General features: G+C 40.6%; 2 protein-coding genes across 2 annotated transcripts in view; both read right to left on the minus strand.

Annotated features, from left to right (window-relative positions):
* The window catches only part of adarb1b (adenosine deaminase RNA specific B1b), an 89,850-nt gene extending 77,067 nt beyond the window's left edge, over positions 1-12,783 (minus strand). Inside the window, exon 1 of the mRNA XM_076161924.1 lies at positions 12,605-12,783. The gene's annotated coding sequence lies outside the window, so the exon portion shown is untranslated. The remainder of the gene's footprint in view (positions 1-12,604) is intronic.
* On the minus strand, positions 12,322-17,222 carry LOC143009858 (olfactory receptor 4B13-like). Its single transcript, XM_076161940.1, has 4 exons — positions 16,301-17,222; positions 15,204-15,256; positions 12,605-12,707; positions 12,322-12,419 (listed from the first exon to the last, which is right to left on the minus strand). Exons 1-4 carry the CDS (start codon positions 17,220-17,222, stop codon positions 12,322-12,324), a joined length of 1,176 nt encoding a protein of 391 aa, XP_076018055.1.
* Positions 17,223-17,853: the final 631 nt, after the last annotated feature.

The raw sequence follows: 17,853 nt of genomic DNA on the forward strand, positions 1-17,853 counted from the left end.
CTCGATCAAACTCATTGACTTGTGTGGGGGAAGCATTCCTGACAAAAAGACTGACACAGGGAAATACAGCATTCTTAACATTGTGATAGGTGAGGCAATTAATATCACAATTATTTCAAACGTGTTTATAATGGATTAAATTATATTATTTAATACCCGTGCTTAAAATACCTGTGCATTTATTTTTGCCGAGACAATTTCATGATAAAACTTGATTAAAACTGAAACAAACAATCTGGGAAAAATTCAAACCGAAAGAACGAAATCTAGGAATGAAAAGAGATTTTGTGGCCTCATGTATGTGGACGGATTTTGTTTGTGAATATCTGTAACAGCAATAATTGACGAAGACTTTGACCCTTGCACACTTCAGTGAAGGTTGCTTATTCTACTACTGTACTCGAAGTAAGTCTCCCCAGACACAGAGATCAGCCAACTGCCAAAAATGTCATTTAAAAGGAAGTGCGCAGAGATGCAGCCATCTGCCTCGCTACTTCTGAACAAACTGAAGTGTTACTGAAAGTGCAGCTCCCAGACTCTCAGATTCCCCCCCGGCTGCCGCGCTGCCATTTAAAGGCAGCGCCCCGATCCTGTCACACGAGCAGAGGTCATCATTAAGATTGTGTCTGCATGACAGCCCTCACTGCCCTTGTCTGTGTCCTGCCTATCCGGGTCATCGGGCTGGGTTAGGGCACAGCTCAATCATTACAACAAATTAAAAGATAATCGCCTTGGAATTTAGAATGCAGTGCTTAATGGAAAATATCACAACACTACAATACAATACAAAGAACATGTTGTGAGAAACACAAGGTGCCGAGATACACTGAGATATTGTCATAGAGGTTTTCCCAAGGGTTTCCTTCTGTTTGTGTTTGACAAAGCAGCACAAAGAAACAAAACATGTGAGATGCACCTTAACCAATCTTGCTGATTTTAAAAGGCTTTTATTTCTACTTACTCATACTAAATAAGTTCTTAAGTTTCATATCTCAAACTTCTGTTAATACGTTCTGAACATATTATACAAATGTCTCCCAGAACTTAAAATACAAATTCTATTGAGGTCAAATGTTCATAGCTATTGGTCTCTAACAAGCACATATTTGCAAACATACAAAAGGCTTCACATACACATCACTGCTGTCTGAAAAGTGTTTTGGGATTTGGGCGGTGAAAGAGAACACCTGCCTCTAGCACAACAGAACATCCTAATTTAGGCACATCCTTCATCACGACTTGGTCCAAGTTTGCTGGCTGGACAGAAAAGTCCCGGCTCCGAGAAAAGAAATGATGTCGCTTCAGCGCATTAACACTTGAACGCAAAGAGAAGGATGACGGCGTCGTGACATTAAGGCAGCCTCATTACACTGAAATAAAACAAGCATAACTGACATCTACATATAATTCCAATCTTTTATATTTGGGAGACTAAAAATGAACATATACAATACAGAGTTAGGGATGAACATGAGCCATTTCTATATTAGGCTAAAATGGCCACACATGCAGGATTTACAGCAGAGGAGAACTGGCCATAATTGACATAACCTGCAAAAAAACAAACCCATCTTGATCACACAACGTGACAGTACACACAGACAGGCAATGCAGAAAGGAATGTTGGGTACACACTGACAAAAGAGCAAAGCAGCGGGCCAGCCAATCAGTTAAAAGAACACACACTTGTGAGCGCTAGAGGACAAAAGAGGAAAAGCGTAATCGGATAATCAACAGGAACCACAAGCCCGCACAGCAACCTTCCTTTTCCTGACAGGGTTTTTTTTTCTACGTGCACTATTTGGTCTACAACAGACCAGGTTGGAATTTCAGATGCAACAAGAGCAGAGCTGCAGCACTTTGTCGTGAGGCCAGATTGACTCAGGGTGTCAAAAGTGCAACTGGGATGTCAACTCCCAGCTGGCAGTTAGACCAGACAGAAAAATGGCCTTATCATTTCCTGATGTATTAAGTTACTCCGATCACTGGCAGATCTAAAAGGAACCATAACAGCAGTTCCACCAATGACGAGTCAGAAAGCCCAGTATAGGATTGATGGGTCCACAATAGCAAGAGCAACCACACACATTTAATTCATGATGAGAGCCTTACTACTTCCACTTTCTGACAATTAGCATTTTTTATCCAATTCTATATTACGCTTTTTTGTAAAATACTTCATAACTATTATTCCAACTTATTCCTTCTTGATGGATGATGCAATAGGAACGAAAGCTCTGTGAGTAACAATCAATCATATTGAGTTATCCAACCATTTCTTCAACCGGAGCTCTTATGTTGATGACTCTTATCCAAACAATGCTGAGCTGCACCTTCCCGGCACCACCACAGTGTTTTCTGTGCTCGCAAGCATAAACACAGATCGCTGCGGGCTACAGCAAATCCTGACCTGTTTTATAGGAACAGAGATGTCAAATTCAAATGTTCCCAAAGAGTGAGCGAAGCACACAAACCTGTCCCGTGGACCAGCATGCACCTGTTACGCTATCCTAGCATTGTTAAGTTTTAGAGTAAGCTTACCTAGTTACTTTACCAGTACTAGTGATGGCTGAACAACACCTTAACATCCTAGACTCAATTCTCTTTATTCTCTGATTATTTCCTCAATTCAAAATCAATAACTTGTCCCATATTGACCAATAGCTATCATGGCCACGAGAAGAAAAGAAGCTAGACCCTGGAAACGCTCTTGGAAGGGGTTTAGCTGGAAGGTATTGTAGTTAACCAAGTCTATTTCAGACAGCTTAGTCCTGACCTCTTCACCCCGAGCCACTGCAGCATGAACAAAAACTTATAAGCTAAATCAGAGCATCATTAACCCTTTCAAACAGGTGCACTGAAGCGAGCAAGTCACACTAAAAGGCACTCTATTTTTCTTAGTTGCCTTTTCTGTCTATTTATAGCCATATCACCAAGGGCTTGGTGCAGAGCTCCATGGCATATGGAAGAGGAGGAGAAGGAAAGGGAGATGACTACGGAAAGGACAAGCAGGCAGAGAACTATCTTGTGGGTGACACGTGATACTCTCCTGTGCACTCAGGTGTGTACAGACTCGGATATGCTTACTAAAAAAAAAGGACTTAACTCTCCCCTCAAGCCATGGCACGAAAACGCATCTTAAAGGTGTTTTCAGACTGATTCTGGCTCATTTGATTTGTGCCGAATCAGAGACTACGTTCTTACCATGTTACATTTACTCTCAGTTCCGTTTGGCTTCGGGCAAACCAAAACGCATCCACAAAAGCCATATGAGAATCCCCATGCCACACAGTAGTCAGTAATGTCTTGCGGTCAAGAATCAAACCGAAAGAAAATCAAATCAAAGCAGGAAAATGAGAGCATAAAACAATGACAGCAGTAGTATCACACATTGTTTGGTCCATTAACCAAGCAAAACTCACGATGCCAAGAGAAGCCGAATTTGAATTTCTTTGCATTGTTTTCATCTAAACATGTATATGGTAATCTTAACATGTTAGCAACTTTTCGCAGCCCCTCTGCTTTGCTTAAGTGAATCAAAGCATTAATTATCCACACATAACCATCTCTGGAACCAAACCAGAGCTCATTTGTGATACGGACCGAGACCACCTCCTCAGCTTGACTGCTGTGTTCAGACCTGCCCAAACACACCGTACCTAGGGAGGAAAATGTACTTACTAAACCGAACTGGACGGCATATACAGTTAGTGTGCCTTTGCCTTTTAACACACTGCTGTTTATCAATTCATTCAGCCACAACTTCTCCTCAGACATGCAAAAGTTTACAGAAAAATTATTGCTCTGTTTGGAGGATTTAATGTCTGAGAGTAGCATCTAAAAGCACCAGACCAGGGCGCAGAATAGATCTTATGAAACATGGAAAGCATATTTTCACAGCTACTCAATGTGGCCTGCATTATTGATTGGCTTGGACTAATCCACTGTGAATTCATGTACTGCCACATCATGACACAACCCATGTTATCAGGGGTGATACACCCACAGTCAAACACTGTGACACGAGCCATTGTTCACAGAGCTTGCATGTGATAGTATCAGAAGAGCACAAAGTGGATAGTGAAGAAGACCTGCTGTAGCCCTACCGTGCAGCAACGTGGCCTGTATTTTCTCAAAGATATACTGAACGCTCCTGTACAGGGAGTGACAGGTTCACTTCTCTCTCAAGTGCAACTTCACTTCAGGGAGATAAAGACTGGGGCTGAACAAGAGAGCAGAGGTACCCTGCAAAAGCTTGAGAGATATACTCTCCACGAGCGCTCTCCAGACGGTTTTATCAGAACTACGGGGAAACTGAAATGCAAAATGGAAACTGTTTCCAGAAAAGGAACCAGGCTGACCCGATACATTTAAGAGTTTTACAGGAAGAATATTCCCCCTTCCGCTCAGGCAAATTGATTTCCATACATGGGTTTAGGTTTTTTTCGTATAGGTAGTTAGAGATAGATGGCGCTAACCATTTTTTGAGCTTTACTTCACAAAACAAAGGAGGGAGAGGATGGGCAAGAGGAAAACAAAGAATAGGATTGTTAAAATCAGTGCTTGCTCATATGCACATTTTTAACAGACCATATTGGCCATATTCAGCAAGTCTTGGCTAGCAATAGAACAAGTCCCATAGGTGCTCCAAGACCTTGGTGTACTTCAAAAGACGCAGAACAAAAAGACAACCGAACAAGCTGGTGAACGTGTCTTTGAATGCAGCACACAGTAAAGCCTTTTTTCATGCTGCTTGTAGGTGTGTGAGACCAACAGACTCAAAGGCGACAGAGTGGAGTTGGCATTGACTACAGATTTAGGAAGAATGCCACAGCGACAAAAGAAAACAGAGGACTCTTCCTCTAGATCGGAGCAGCAAGGAAGATTTTTTTGTTTTATCCAAGGCAAAGGTCAAGCAAGGATTCAGCAGAAGATATCAACCTTTAAAGTAACTACTATGCTGCCTACCCTAGAGGTGTTGCTGAGATGCCCTAAATTATGGCATATACTGGTCTGCAGGAAGGAGACAGGGAATTGTAGAAAGCCTGTGGTTATGAATGAGTGCAAACCTTAAGTGCAGCACTGCTGAGAAATTACTACTGGTTACCGAATAAGGATAAGAATAACGACCTATTTACAATTTAAATATCTTTTCATCTTGCATTGCGTAACAAGAACACTGAATATAATACTGAAATACTCAACACATCATTCTTAATCTAACTAATTGCATGCAAATCAACTCAGAGCAGTGGCTCCTTGTCCTTTTTCCTTAAATGCCTTTTTCATTCTGCTTCAAGCCCGAATCCAGCATGTGACTGACGCACACAAGAGCACAAAGAATTTGGCTTCATTGGAAAATTTGCATTGGATAAAAATGCAATAAAACATAATTGTTTTCATTCTGACTCAAAGACAGAACACAGACCAGCCTTGATAACATTTGATAACGATCTCTAGCCAAGCTCAAGCTCATTCCGCACCAGTGTGTGGTCCAGTCAAGCAGGGGCATGATACTGGATAATAGAGGCTCAGCATTTTGTGGTGTTACTGTAAGCTTTAAGTGTGTGTGTACACGATTCATCATAATGTCATATTCACGCTTTGATATTAACCTGGCCTCGTGTTATGAAATCTCCCAGCATTTTAACTCAAACCCTTTTAAGAGCTCATCACTGGAGGCAACAAAACTGTAATGGTTTCCGCTGTGCTTGGTCCTGCATGGGTTTATCTGTGGGGACTTGGGACTCCCATTTGTTCAGAGGTAAAACTGTGAGGAACTTTCAAACTGCTGAAATTGCGCTGTGAGTGCTCCGTGCTGGCCTCTCGATGGAGGTGAACACTTTTCATCATGCCTTACTACATCACTGTGTCAGGGATGGTGGAACGGTTTTTGGAAGGGTGTGTGGAGTGTCTGGATGGAATCTCCTTCTGTGGCGAAGACAACACAGAGGCATGTGCACAGCTAAATATTTCCACCTATCAATCGGACAAAGAGACAGGTCACAGTTCACAATGTGTTGTCTATCTGCCACTTTACCACACAAAATATTTGAATAATTTAAAGAGCAACATCTGCCGCATCAGTGTCTCGGAGAAAAGAACCCATTTTTACGTCATGATGTAACATTATTATGTGTCCACATGACTGTGGTGTGGAAACATTTAGCCTGTCACTCATCTTTGGTATAATTCATACTCTCTGCACTGAAGGTTGTTTTACCATTGCTGTTCTGTTAAAGAGCCATGATGTCACATAGAAAGGCAGATTATAATTTTTAAATATCTAAATAAAACATATTTTGTTTCTCTAAATAAAAAGGCATGACTGCGTATTGTGTGTTCACGAAACAAATCAAAATGAAGGATTGTGCAGATGGTGCATAACGGAAGCACACACTGCCTTGGAGACAGAAGAGCAAATCAGAGAAGACGCTTTGTTCAGACCATCGTTATATCTGTGCATTAGCCCATAGAAAATGTACACACTTGACCTCTTACTTTGATTCCAGTGCCTCGGCATAACAGATGGTTTGTAACTCAAATGAACAAACACAGCTTTAACTGCAAAACAACAGCAGACGTGATAAAACCATCACAAGACCCTTTTTGTTACCTATGCACCTACTGTATGTACATAATATGAATGCCTGATCCTGTTCTGTGGGAAAGCTATGCAGTAATACCGACTACAAGCCCTATCAATTACAACACTCCTTTTGCTCATACGGGCTGCAAATACAAAATCTATTTAATACACGCGTCAAACCGCGTGGGTAGCGACGGCATTCTAGAAGGATTTCTGACAGAACGTCAAACAAGACTGTAATTTGTAGCATCATTAGTTTGCTGCAACGATAAAGCTTGTGACGTCCCTGTCACTCCGGAGTAAACATAAGAGCAATAACGCGTCAAAATGTGATTAAAGGGAGTTTTCTGACATCTGTCTTACTCTTTGTATTTTTCTTGACTTTGTGTGACAGCTTTGATGTAGAGATACAGTGACTCAGTTACTCTGAGTTTTACAATGAAGAACAACCAGGCGCTATTAGATCACATTTTAGACATATTATCCAAAACCATTTATTTTCATGTCAAAGCAATGACAAATGTTAACACGGTGGCTGTTGAAACAGTTTAACTCACGTAGACCAACAGCATTTATCACAATAATATACCATTGTGTAGTAGTAATTAAAGTAAATGTAACAATACAGTCATTCTAGGCCATCTTTATTTTCATAGTTATTTTGACAGATTGACTTTGGATGGATTGGTCAGACTGGACGCTGCATAATGATCTATAACACTTAAAATGTTATGATGGGGAAAAACGTCGAACATATGACACAAAAATGGAATTTTTGTTTGATGGACCCAAAACCAACATGAGGAATTTCATCGAAAATATGCAGCCAGAAACTGGGACATGCCAAAACTTTGACCATGAAGTCAATAAATCACCCAATAATCAGCGCTGAGGTTACAAGGACCCCGAAGGCATCGCTATGCTGAGCCCTTACACAACAGATCCACCACATCATCACAATCACTGGGACAGCTCCAAATTTACTGTTAGCTTTAGGTCCTTATACCACTCATAGGGGCTCAAAGGCATTTTAAACTCAGAACTATTCGGGCTACATGAGTGAGCCGCTCCTTCTGTGGTTATGTAAATGTGGTGTAGTTAATTAGTTTCCCTTGATATAGACAAAAATTGACATTGAGCATTAAAATGGAGAGTTTTGTGTTACAAAAAACTCTTTCTCACTGGAAACGTCTGAACCTACAGTAAAAATCTATATGATTCATTTATTTTTGTAAGTTTGGCATGCCTACTAAAAAACTTTATTTATGACCAAAATTATTTACGACTAGAGCAAAAGTCCATGTTCTCCTAAAAAGAAACAACCCAAAACAAAACAAGAAAACTATGTTCTGCTGAGTGACATAATCATAACAAGATTAATGCACGTCGAGTCAAAGCTGTTGTCAATCTTTGCCCAAAACACAAAATGTCAGGGGAATCAGATAACTCCTGTCAAGAAGAAGACGCGAGTCAAGAACACAACTGTGGCACAGCAGCCCTAGTGACGTCTTTCTGCATCAGATTTTGCAGGAACAAAAATGGAATAAAAAAAGCACTGAAAAATGAGAGGCAAAACAACACAGAGCGTGGAGGAGAGGCGAGGTTTGATTGACAGGCGCGACGAGAAGTGTGTTCTGAGTTGTGAAGCTAAGGGAGACGGACGGTCTTAGGGCTCTGCTACACAAAACGAACAGTCCAGCAACAGAATTCACAAAGGTTAAGAGCATGTTTGATCCATCTACATGTTTTCCACTGCTTATCTGGGTTCAGGTCACACAGGGGACATCCTGATTCGACGATTACGCCATAGTCTAAGAGTCGGGGGGGGCAAAGTCGGGGGGCAGGTGACGGCTGGCTACTAAAGCTGGACCGTCTTCAAGCAGATCAAGTACTGAAAAAAGAAAAAAAATCGGAAAGTGTAATCTTATTGTTCACGTAAATGAAACAGCATTGAATAAGTGCGTGCTGTCAGATACTGGGAGTGCTTAGGAGATGTAATGAAAAAGAAAAATCCCTGTAATTCAACTAATCCCCTCAACTAATCCCAAATCATGCAGCCGGTGAAGGACATTACACTTTAATAGAAAAAACGTGCACTGACCTGTGCACAGCATCAAGTCAACATTTCCGCGTGTAATCTGAACAATGGACCAGCAAAGCCGCTTCCACGTTGCGGTTTATGGAAGCGAAAGCAGCTCGTTTTGAAAAATCACAAACTCGCCAGGTAGCCACAGCAGGGACGGCAAACGCAGCGCCGCTTGGCCCCGTTCTCCTGAACGACACTGTTCTCCCTCACGTTTGTGTTTTTTGCAGCAGCGCCTGCGGTAGAGAGTGAATTTATTCAGGAGCACATCCAGACCGAGGCCAGCCAAAGCCATTTCGTTTCAGCCAACCTTATATTTTGCTTGCAAACAGCGACTTGCCAGTGTAGTGTAGAGAAATATTTGCCCACATTTGGTGCTTGGCCTGTGTTTATCTGGGACTTTACAAACACTAAAATCACTGATAAAGTGACAGCCGTAATCAGAAAAACACCACATTATCTTAAACACGCATAGAAAACAGAGTCACAGCAGCAACAGCTTTCTCAATGTTGTTGACTGCCGTCATTCTTGAGGTCATAGTTAGTTCATCGTCCCATTTGAGAAGACTGTTTCATGTGGACCTTTAAGGTGAGAAGAAAGAGCTGCATTAAAACGAAATGAGTGATAGTCTCTCCGGCTGCTTAACGCCAGAAAGGCAGATGCTGAGCTACTGTGGTATGTTCAAATATGAAACCTCCACAGCCTGTAAACCCTCAGGAAATCCATTGTCTTCTCGCAGCAAAAATGAGCAAAGCCGTGTCACAACGATGCCGCCGCGGTGCATTCATCAACGCTCAAACGACATTGTCCTCAGGGGAGAGAACATATAGATCGAGGACAGATGCTGTTAATGTCTGTATGGGGGCATGTGAAGGTGACGGCAGCAATTGCTGTCTGCCTCCAGTTAGGCATTAAATGGCTAAAGAAGAGCAGGCTTTCCTCTACTCTGACAGCCAGCGGGAATTTATTAGCGCGAGCCGTGCGAGGAGCAGCAGCCCCTCTGCTGCCGCATGCCTCTAACTGCTGCATCTCAGCTGCATGCAGCTTTTTGCGGGCGATGCAGAGGTAGGTTTAGTTCACCGGCGGACAGCGCGTCTTTCAACCGTTTCCTCCTGGCCAAAGCTGTCGCCTCAGCATATGGATCTGTGCTGCGGCAGGCTCATTAAACAGACAGATTTATATTCCATAGAGTTTGTTCAGCCTGAAAATGAATCATTCCCTGCCTGGTGGATTTATTCAGAGCAATGATGAGTTTTGATCAGTATTGCCTAATGTTGCCCCTGACAGCATTTTTTGGTTGAGCTAACTACAAGATCAGGATTCTGCCAAAACTTCAATTACACCCTTTAAGAAATCAGCAAAATTGCTTTTCCCCCACACTACAAATAAATTAATTTATATGAAATCAAGTGTCAGCAAACTGCTTTTCCCCTATTGCTGTTCTACAAAAAACATGCAATTATGGTTCACACATGTTTCAAAGGAAATATGAGAGCTGTCACTTATTCAATACAGGAGCAATTTAGCCCTTTGCCTCAGATTATTGCCTACACTGCTGTTCATACACTGCCAGCAAACCGTCTCTGAGAATACTGTCTTGTGGGTCAAGCTTTTTGATGAGAAATTTCAGATTGGCACCGTCGTTAGTGAAACAGAAAGTCACGCTTTGCCTAATTTCCCTCCATGGGGAGCGCAGCTAGCGATTGCTCCAGCTGTAGCTGAGTCAGCATCAGTCGCCTGCTTGTTTTCCGGTGACAAATTAGCTGCTTGGGTCTCCTCCTCACATGACTTGTGACTCTCTTGGTATTGGCCAGGTGTTTCTGCTGCTGTAGCTGAGTCAGCAACACTCGCCTCCTCGGCCTGGACCACAATTTCTGATTTCTGTTCTTTACAAAAGAAGTAGCTCCTATGTTAGCAACTAATTCCTCCTGCCCAGCCACTTGGTCCATGTTCTACATTCATCATCCTACTCATCATACATCACCATGCTGCAATACCACAAATTGATCCATTTGTATCATAAAAAGTAATCCCGGTATTGTTGTGCTCAACAGGACCCAACCTGAGACTCTGACGTTGCATTAGAACATGAACTGTAACTGTCATGTCACATCTCACGCTGGTTGTAGCCGCAGCCGTGAGGAACGTTGCTTTAGTGCCAGCTATCATACGGGTCATGAACTCACAAATCCTACTACGCTGAAAGGTTTAGGTCGTGAATTGTTATAGTAATGGATGGATGGATAGACAGACAGACATAGTTAGGGCACTGTGATGGTCTGTGTTACGGTTTGAAAGCTGACCATGTCGAGTTGAGCTTCGGTGGAGAGAGTAGACCAAAGATGCAATTGAGGTCTGGACACACTGACCGACAACGTTAGATCCCAAGCAGTGTGTCATCATTCCATTGTCTATTTCTGCATTTCTCGTGGAAAAAATATTCGATTTAGAATTTCCTCCCAGAGAAGGAGTTGCAAAGTTACATTTACAGCCTTCTTTACAACATTCTATTGCGTACTTTGCGGACAGGGATACCTATAAGCAAATTCCAACAGTTATTCCGGTAACATTTTCCTTTCTGGTTAATATCTGACAATTCACTGATATAACTGAAGACCAATGTAGTACAAATTACTTACAGGGTCAATACACTATACATGGATATGTCTGTGAGTGTTCATTGATTTGTTGGATTGGTTTCTTTGGAATAATGTTACACTCTGATGGGAGTAGAGCTGTGGAGAGGTCAAGCCCTCGTCTACTCTATGGACTATGAGTAGAACACAGCACACAAGTCATTCCAGACATTATGGGGTAAAGGCGCGTCAGTTTCTGGATTCATGTTTTAACAGCAATGAATTCGAGTCACTAAAATCATTGCAACTGCAATAACAGTATGATTATGATGTATATCCTATACTCCCTCAACTGGCTTCCTGTTGACTTCAGGACTAAAATTAAGATTCCACTCGTAATTTACAAAGCGATCAATGGCCTGGCTCCAGCTTACATCTCTTAATGTTAAAGCCCTTATGCAGTTGTAGTCTATAAAGTTGGTGTTTGGAAGCTACAGCGGCTCTCTAGGGATTCCAGGAGTGACTTCCGTTGCTTTTGAATGCTCTAGTTTAGCAGTTTTCAGCCAGTAACCCTTGTGATGTCATAGAGGTCACTTTCCCTGACTTTGCACATCTTCACATTTCACAAAAGCTCCCGTGCAGCTATATTCATGGGCTATATTCATGTGAGTAGTGTGCCCTGGCCACTATTTTGAATATGATAGGGGAAAAAACAAATCGTTTAAATCCTCTTTATAAGCCTTAACACATTCTTTACTTTTGTTGTGTAATATCTTATCATTTTCATGTAAACTCTTAATTATTCTTGCCTCATTTTCCTTTTTATTGTATTTTTAGATTGATGGCATTCTGTGAAGGACTTTGCACCCTGTGACTGTAAACAACAATCATACAGTTGTAACGTGATTAGCATTTAATCAAAACCTCCTGTACTGTATGGATGCAAAGCTTGTATGTGAAGCGTATCTGAATGCTGCGGAGCTGAGCAGAACAGCAAAGCAGCACTGCAGCCGCGTCTGTGTAGATTCGACTTGGTTCTATTCCTGTGAACTGTACATGATGCGGTCCCCGGCTAGACCTCTGCCAGCCGCACTGACAGGGCAGAGCAGAGTAGAGGAACCTGACAGCCATAAATCCTGACCGTGTTGAATGCAACACATTCATTAACGCCTATAGGGTGGATATTTGGGATATGCGGTGATGCCTTTGTGAGCGGTGATGTGGTCAGGTGAGCGCCGCTCCCGAGGATTACGAGCCCAATATTACATAAACACAACCGGAACCCAAATCATATGAGCTGCCCCGTTTGTTTCATCCTCCACCGCACCAAAAAAGCAGGTAAACAGCCTACTCACGGTCTGAGCGGAAGAGACAGAGGCCTCCCTGCTCCGTCAAAGTCCTCTCCGTAATTTCACTAACAAGCACGGGTTGTTGTTCCCCTCCTGTCGTCCGCCGGTGCTGGAGAAAAATGAAGGCAGGCTGGGGCTGAGGGTGTACGGTCGCATGCACTGCAGTGTTCAGTCTGCCATTGGCCTGGAATACTCCGCATCAAGCTGCCTGCAATGAAAAATGGCCATACTTCCGGGTTTTCAAAATAAATCACAGTTAGCTTGCTCAACGCAATAAAACAAAACAAACTAAATGGAGTTAAATGGAGAATAATCCACGACACTTTTAGATGTGGATTACAAAGCATGCATCAGTTTGAATTCCATAAGTAGCTAACTCACTTTTGTGAGAAGAATTTTAGCAAACTGAGAGGTGGATTTATAGAATGTACACGTGGGACCAAAATCAACCCAAAGGTTTATTATAAGCAAATTATGGCTACATAAATGATAAAAAGCGAATGGGTGGTCAGTCGTGAAAGAAACATTCACTATTATAATGCTCAAAATTCTAACAGGTAAAATAAATTGTAAACACATAAATAAAACACACATGTTCAGTTAATTATCGACGGGCTTCCGATTTATTTGTGATGCCCACCGACCAAACGTCCGGTACTGCTAGTGCTGTTTTTATGTTATTGACGCCTTTGGTTGCTCGTGAGCGCCAAACGTAGAGGGAGACGTCATGTTTTCTTTGGAGCTGGGGTGACGTCACGGGCGTAAGAGCTGAAAGAAGCAAGATGTCCCACTCTGTCTCAATTTTTGGGTACCAAGTCAAATAACATCAATAACAGCGCGTGAATGATTACAAATATTTACATACGAGTTGGTGATGTGTTTTTTAAATGTTTAGCTCTGCTAATATAAAATGACTAATCTTTAAAAAAGGGTAATTTTTCAACATAATCTCCCTGCAACTCAATACAATTCGAATTTTATCCTCTAAATAATGTTTAAAAAATATATGTATAAAACAATAGATTAGGTGCAGAACTATAGGAGAATAAATCAAGAGAAAACCCATGAAAATGAATGCTAATTAGAATTTGGAGAGAATAAGGGAAAAATAGGTGTTTTCATCAAATTTGGGGGTCAAATCAGGACAACTTACTAACTGTTAAAACTGTGGCAAACCGTGTAGTTGTTTTGAACAAGTGAGCCATCTTCCCAATAGAAGATTACTGAACCGGTTTCACCTTTGAGTCTGAAATCCTGTTAGTAAAATAAAGACTGTCTCTCCTTTGGTGCAGGATTTCTTATATTCTATGAGAAGCCACCTTGATGTCAGCGTTAACAACATCTGTGAATCACTGATATTGATAGTCTATGAGATGCAGACACGTCTTTCAAAAAGTGACTCACTTGGATGAGTGAGATTAAATGTCTACTTTCTATTACCTATTCTTCATTTATTTTACAAGGTTATACATATCCACAGTATATGCACTTAACATACGGACAAGACAATCATACTCTGCTTTGAGTGATGCTAATTATGATGACTCACACATAACATAAAGAAATACGGCAAATGTGCAAACAACAACAGCAGACAGAGTACTGTAGAGCTAACTCCATCAATTAAATACAACAAGTTGAAAAGTACGTGGATGACAGACATACACAAACACAAACTATTATTAATGTAGTATTTATTAACTGTTAAGTGACCATCCTTGTTAACAATAACGAACAAAGTAATCAGATTCTACTCACTTTCTTCAATTTACAAAACAAGATTTTAATTAGTATTTCATTTTAGAATGAATAAAACCCAAATTTTAGTCAATTTAAAACCATAAATTAAGGGATTCATTCTTGGAGGAATGATATTATATTCTACTGCAAGAAAGTGTTAAAGGGCTTGAGGTGTATGTTATGAACCAAACCACATCAGCTCTACAATGACCTTCCATTCATCCATTTATACAGTGATGGCAGAGGCATACCGTGCAAGAAGCCAACCTGCACACCCGGAGCAGTTAGCGGTTCAGTGTTTTGCTCAACAGCACTGACGCTGATTCCAAAACAGCTGCTCTACCACCTGAACCATGTCAAATAAAAGTAATAGAAAATATACATCATTGCAAATCCAATCTACTAGTACTCTACCTCAGTGTCTATGTATAAAGTTCAACAACAATGGTAGTGATAATACAGCCTTCCTTCCTTCTCTCTATCTCTCCTCTTTCTCTATAAAAATGATCTCCAAAATATCCTATAACTGTATGCACAATGTCGTGTACAATGTTTGCTTCAATAAAACCAATTGCAAAAAAAAAAAAAAAAAAAAAAGTAATAGAAAATATTCAAAAAGAAGTAAATGTGGCACACAGGTCTGCTGACCACTTTTTAGTTTAAAGCATATAAAGAAATATAGAATTATTGTAATGCATGTAATGGTGCTCTTCACACAAAAGGAGAAAAGCAAGATCACTAATATAGCAATGTACTTTTATTACAGTTTATCAATTTACAAGCTGCATAATTTAAATCTAGCTGTTGGCAAAATTTTGTGGGAATGAAACACAATAAATGAATGTGTCTCTTGTGTTGTCGTTACAGAGATGAACTGCAGGGGTCGATATTTAGCTAAATATCTCTTATAAACCAGGACTGCAAAAATAGACAGATCACTGCAAGCATGAGTGCAGCAGAGCATGAATGAGACATGCAGAATAAGAGATAACATCGACCATTAATGCTTCCTTAAGTATTGAGTTCATGTTACAGTTCATGCAACCCCTCTGTAATGCATGTGTTTGTGTGTGTGAGATGTAAGAGGGGGTGCAAGATAAATTTCAATTGCATGTAATTTGTGTGTGAATTGCATGCAACATGATAAATAAACTTAATCTTAATCTTAATCTTAATCACATTTATCAAATCAAGGTGTCATTTCACTTTTTTCCTTGGGGTCATTGCCACCTTTAAAAGTTTAGGACTGGTATAGGTGTGTTAGTTAATGCGATTCTCTCTGAACGTCACTTGCTGAGAGCTCTGTAAAGTGAATTGTGAGCTGACACATTCAACTTTTAGAAAAAATTGTGAAATGGTTACTCGTGTAAGATGGAGCGTATAAAAAATAATGTACAAAATAAAAAACATGATACACTTTGTGACCACATACAACAGTACAATCCGATACTGTATAAGAGCCTGTAAGAGCTGTGTATCCTACTATTTGTTCAGATTTTGTTGAAATTGTGTCAGAGATGAATTGATTCAAATGAGTTTTGTCAACGTTTTAACAGCTACCTCTCTGCAGGCTCAGTTTAGTCTTAAATCAGAATGAGGTACCAAAACAAAAGGGCTGTGGAATGAATAAGGCTGAAATACCCCTTTATCAAAGACCAGAAGGCAGCTCTCCGGCAGTAGCTTAAAAACAGATGTTGTAAATGCACTACAAAAGTGAACCCATTTGAAAGGGTTGCAACTTGCAGGATAAATGCAGTCTTCCATTCAAGATATTCACAAACTTTAAACACCTTGGCGTGCAAAAAATACAGTGCAAATACAAGAGCAACAGCATCTATTAAATAGTTTGTTAAGCACAGCAAATCCTCAGAAACAGAAACAAACAATGAAAGCATTATAAACTTTTGCAAATGCTATGTGTAAATAGTTTTGAGTTAAAAAGATGTTTGCAAAACTACTTACTTTGAATGTTTATAAACCCTTGCATTCGGTTCCGAATTTTACTGAGTTTGAAACCATAAATAAGGGGATTGATAAAAGGAGGAATCAAAATAAATTCTATAGCAATAAAATTTTGAAGGGGTTGAGATGTATTGGCTGAGCCAAACCGCATATGCATGACATCAAACACTATAGCTACAGCAAATGTGATTAAAGAGGCTAAATGTGGCACACATGTTTGAGTAAACTTTTTCCTGCTTTCCAGAGAATTCAAACAGGTTTTGATAAGAAAAATGTAAGACCAAACTATTAAAAAACCAAGACAAACATATACAAGTATTGTCACGTATGCAACTATTGTATTAACAGTTGTTACAGAAGGGACGCAAGCAAGTTTAACAATCATCCAATTCACACAAAAGAGTTTGTTAATTTTTGAGCCACATAATTTCAAACGAGATGTCAACAAAATGTTTATAGAAATTATGCAAAAAGGTGTTATCCAAGAGAAACACACTAACTGAATGAGTCTCTGCCTTGTCATGATAGAAACATACTGCAGGGGTCGACATATAGCCAGATATCTGTCAAAAGCCATTACTGATAAAATGGACAGATCACTGAAAGCATATGAGTACACCACGAGAGCCTGAACAAGACATCCAGAATAAGAGATAACGTGAACAGGAGACAGAAGATCAACAAGGAATTTGGGGTAGAAACCTGTCGTCCCATAAAGTCCATTCATGCAAAAAGCGCACAATAGAATATACATGGGTTCATGCAGGCTTCTATCCAAAATAATTGTCACAACAAGAGAAATATTGACTAACAAAATCACACAGTAACACAGTAAAGTGAGACAGAATAGAACAATTCTGTAGTTCATGTTCACATTTAACCCCGCCAGAGTAAAGACTGTTACAGTAGAACCATTATCCATTTCAACAAACTAAGTTGTTTGAAATCTGTGCTGTGTACCTACAGCCCTAATATTGTGATGGTCCCCCTTTTATCTCTTGTCTGCCAAGGAACATAGGAGTTGGGATTTCAGCCCGGCCAATCAGTGATCTAGAGTCTGACTGAAGGCAGCGGAAAAAATGTTGAATGTTGGATGGAAAATTGGATTACATGATAAAATACTACTTTTAAAATACTACTTCAAATTCTAACTGTATATTTGTCCTGAATTCATAATTCTTTCTAGCACAGTGTCACATACAATACAACATTTTTCATGCCCTGTGGGAGTGACCTCAATGGGGCCTCCATTGGGTCACTCCCACAGCGCCTCTCAGTGGACAATGTGAGTGTTAGCTGTTTCTCTGTGTGTCTATGTTTCTGTCTGTCTGCCTGGCAGTACCACTGTCTCCAAGCAGGCCTCAGTCTCATTGACAAAAGAGAGATAAAATAAGACAAAATAAATTGCTGAGGTCTTTATTGAACAATCTGCTGCAGCTATGCCTAACTACCATCTGTCTCCATCACAGCGCCAGGCCACTGCTTGACACACCCTCGGACCATGCTTAACCACGCCACATGTCACAGACCTTTCTTCAGGAAACCTGGAAGTA

This window comes from Genypterus blacodes, unplaced genomic scaffold, assembly GCF_046128005.1.
Source record: "Genypterus blacodes isolate CSIRO-AG114 ecotype Tasmania unplaced genomic scaffold, CSIRO-AGI_Gbla_v1 ptg000118l_1, whole genome shotgun sequence".
Taxonomy (NCBI): domain Eukaryota; kingdom Metazoa; phylum Chordata; class Actinopteri; order Ophidiiformes; family Ophidiidae; genus Genypterus; species Genypterus blacodes.

What these genes read in the sequence shown, in the direction of transcription:
- LOC143009858 (XM_076161940.1), bottom strand. Translation starts at nt 17,222, where the DNA reads ATGGATAATGGTTCTACTGTAACAGTCTTTACTCTGGCGGGGTTAAAT. An exon ending in AGGGTTTATAAACATTCAAA is followed by an intron (nt 15,257 to 16,300) that starts GTAAGTAGTTTT and finishes CTATTTTTGCAG; the next exon opens with TCCTGGTTTATAAGAGATAT. An exon ending in GACCCCTGCAGTTCATCTCT is followed by an intron (nt 12,708 to 15,203) that starts GTAACGACAACA and finishes ATTTTTCTCCAG; the next exon opens with CACCGGCGGACGACAGGAGG.